The sequence below is a fragment of the Pinus tabuliformis genome, chromosome 9, assembly GCF_031772625.1.
Source record: "Pinus tabuliformis cultivar Carrire ecotype Pingquan chromosome 9, CPIR1, whole genome shotgun sequence".
Lineage (NCBI taxonomy): Eukaryota > Viridiplantae > Streptophyta > Pinopsida > Pinales > Pinaceae > Pinus > Pinus tabuliformis.
This window is the reverse complement of record NC_142307.1, coordinates 1,936,238,272-1,936,241,643: the sequence shown is the minus strand read 5'-3', so window position 1 is coordinate 1,936,241,643 and position 3,372 is coordinate 1,936,238,272. Positions and strand designations below refer to the sequence as shown.

The 3,372-nt window shown below is 32.9% G+C and overlaps 1 protein-coding gene across 1 annotated transcript; it reads left to right on the top strand.

The window, feature by feature from the left end:
• Positions 1 to 2,334: 2,334 nt before the first annotated feature.
• On the top strand, positions 2,335 to 2,895 carry LOC149156709 (uncharacterized). The gene has a single exon (XM_089444843.1). It carries the CDS (start codon positions 2,335 to 2,337, stop codon positions 2,893 to 2,895), a length of 561 nt encoding a protein of 186 aa, XP_089300969.1.
• The last annotated feature ends 477 nt before the right edge of the window (positions 2,896 to 3,372 follow it).

Sequence of the window (3,372 nt, the reverse complement as noted above, 5' to 3'; positions counted from 1 at the left end):
AAAACTAATAATCTTTTTCTTCAAATTTTTAACTTCCAAAGCAATATCAACATCAAACAATCACATCACTACATAAATATGAAAATACAATTGATATGTAAGATGTATAAGCTTTCAAGTGCTACACATATCGATACTGAAATATGATAATTGGGCCAAGTCATAACTTTTGATAGGATGATACAAATCACACCAAAACAAAAGTAAATGTATCTCATGAGATGAATCATGGCAATGAAAACAATGAATTTCTCATTATTTTCTTGACAGAAAAATGGTCACAACATCCTCAACAATGTTATTAGAACCATATAGATTGACCCCAAAAACTTAATCTAGACCAAAACTAGAAAAAAACCAAAACAATAGTTAGCCAAAATATTCATAATATATTCAAATTTTGAAAAAAACATACATTTATGTGGATTCATATGAATCCAAATAATTATACAAAATATGCAAAGTTTTTCATGTAATATATAAAAACAGTGGGTGGTGATAGAGTTCAACAATCAATCAATGCCATCAACATTGAGATACATAGAGGGATTGATATTCTTAATTAAATGTCAATTCCATACTATCACACATTACAAAATCTAGTGGAAATGTTGCAACCCTTCCAATCCAAAAACCGTGTGGTAATGTTAGAACTTGAGAAAAATGACTAAAAAAGGTCGCAATAATGACTTAAATTATCATTATAAAAACGATAAACTTTCGTTGATATTATCGTTGAGATTGGTTTTCGCGCAATAATTTCCATAATATTGCTACATGTGTAACACTACCCTAACTTGTCTATCTCATCAACATACTTGGGGAATTAAAAAATGTAAAAGTCTCTACAACTTTGTTAATGGCGAGTCCAAATATTCTTTAATGCTCTATCACCAAAATGCATGGATGGATATCTTTGTTTTCAGACGCTACTTGGTTTCCTGTACTGACTAGATCATTTCCTAATAATGAGAACCAAGTCTAACTTTGCGATTTGCATCAATGTGATACCAAACTAACACACCTTTGCTACTTGGTACTCAAATCAAGACAATATTTCTGTCAAGCCAGTGAAATATATATACTTTATTTTATAACCAAGTCATATACAATGCTTAAATCAAACACATATCTACTTATTCACAATTCCTTGTGGTTGCACTGTATTGTTGTTTTAGGCTTCAATAGGACAAGAGATGTGTTGAATGAAAGTTATCATTGATGTCAAAGGGTGAATGGGTCATCGTTGAGTAATGTTGTCATTAGTTTCAAAGCTCTAATCTTGGTGATGATACCTTATATTTGGGATCATCAAAGCATGTGATAATAGTTCAAGAAGCCCTAAAGAGAAAAAGGGTTTAAGCCCTCAAATGAAAAACAGACAGTTAAAATAAAATCAGAGAAAAGGTTCTCAAAGACAAAACAAATTCAAGGAAGGACTATATCATCACATATCCCTCATCAAGACCTTTCCAATTGTATATGGCACTCTCTCACTCCTCATGGTTGAAGAGAAATCATTTTTGGATTTTTGATGCTCCATTTGGATACCCTATATTTGAATACATTTTTATTCCATTTACCTAGCACAAGTCAATCCATCCAATGGAAAATTTATCCCAGATAGTTGACTAGTCTAAGCCCCAGATGCACTATATATAGGTGTGAGGAGGAGGAATTTTATTGGGTTCATATCTCATGAATTAGAGGTGAGGAGAGGTTGAATTGGGGAGGCTATTTATGAAAGGACTTTTGAGGCAAACCAATAGTCTATTTTGAGGCAGAGCTTTTGAGGGAGATTTGAGCTACTAAAATAATTAGGTCTGTTCTAAGGAATAACTGAAGCAATTAATTGAAGGTATGAATTAGAATCTATTTCGTTGTATTGAAGGTCAGAGTTATAGTGGCACACTAGAAATAATTGAATTTGTTTAAATGGTATTGTAATTGGGTCATTGTCCTTGGTATAGAAGCCTAAGGACAATTTGTTTTACCTTTTATTCTATAGGGTGGCATGGTGGTGCTAGGGAAGGAAAACGTAGCTTCCTTCAGGGGGTTGTCACCTCCTTCCAGTGGGTGCTGTTAAACAAAAGGTTGTAGCTCCTTCTAGTAGTGGCTAGTAAATATCTTGGGGTTGTAGCTAGTAAACCAAAAGTTGTAGCTTCCCTTGTAATATAAATATATTGTTCATATATATTTTGTGTTACTTTGATGTGATGCTTTTGGTTAACGATTTTATTCTAAATTTTAAGAAAAATTAAAATACTAATTCACCCCCTTAGTATTTCCAATAATTGGTATCAAAGCATGTTGCAAACAATATCGTAAACAAGCATGGATAATATGGAAGCCATCTCTTATAGGACAATTATGATATTTGATGAAAATGAATATCCATTATGGAACAATTGCATGGAAACTTACTTGAAGGCTATAAGAGTGGATGTTTGGCTCTCCATCGTAAATGGATACAAAGTTCCTAAAAATCCTTCAACTGATCCTGATGAAAAGAAGTTTTTCAACTGCAATTCAAAAGATCTTCATGCCATCATAGGTGGATTGCTAAGAACCATTAATTCCAAGGTGATGTCCTGCACCAAAGCTAAAGAAGTTTGGGATAAACTTACAATTCTGTATGAAGGTGATGATAAGGTCAAGCAAGTCAAACTGAAAAAATATAGAGCTCAGTTTGAAAACTCAAAAATGGATGAAAAAGAAGATATTGCGACCTATTTTATCAGAGTAGAAGAAGTTGTCAACTCCATTAGAGGATTAGGAGAAGAACTTAAAGATCCCTTGATTACACAAAAGGTCTCGAGATTTCTTCCCTTGAGATACGATGCCAAGGTATCTGCCATAGAAGAAACCAAGGACTTGACTAAGATGACAATGTAAGAGTTACATAACATTCTTACAACATACAAATATGGACCATCAACCAGAGAAGAAACTTTTGAAGCCACAAATAAGAAAAAAACAAATAACTCAAGGTTGAAGGAACTTAGATGCTGAATCAGATGTAGAAGAGGAAAATTTCATCAGGAAACTCATGAGAGGAACCAGAAAATGCAAGGGTAAGTTACCTTTTAAATGTTTTAATTGTGGCATAATAGGTCATTATGCTAAGATATGTCCTTTTAAGGAAAATAAAATCTCACAGAAGGAAAATATTTATTCTAAAGAAGACAACAATGCTTTAAATGAAAGTGACATAGAAGAACCAGATGCAAAAAAAAGTTCTCTTCGCAAACCAAGAAAATCAAGATAATGATCATGATGATGAAGAGGTAAATGATTCAGATGATGAAGAACCAAATATGAGAATATATTCTTTCTAGGGACTTGGAAAATATTTAGAGATCAAACATGAAG

Excerpts from the sequence above, each read along its gene's own strand:
- LOC149156709 (XM_089444843.1), top strand. The coding sequence starts at position 2,335 with ATGGATAATATGGAAGCCATCTCTTATAGGACAATTATGATATTTGAT.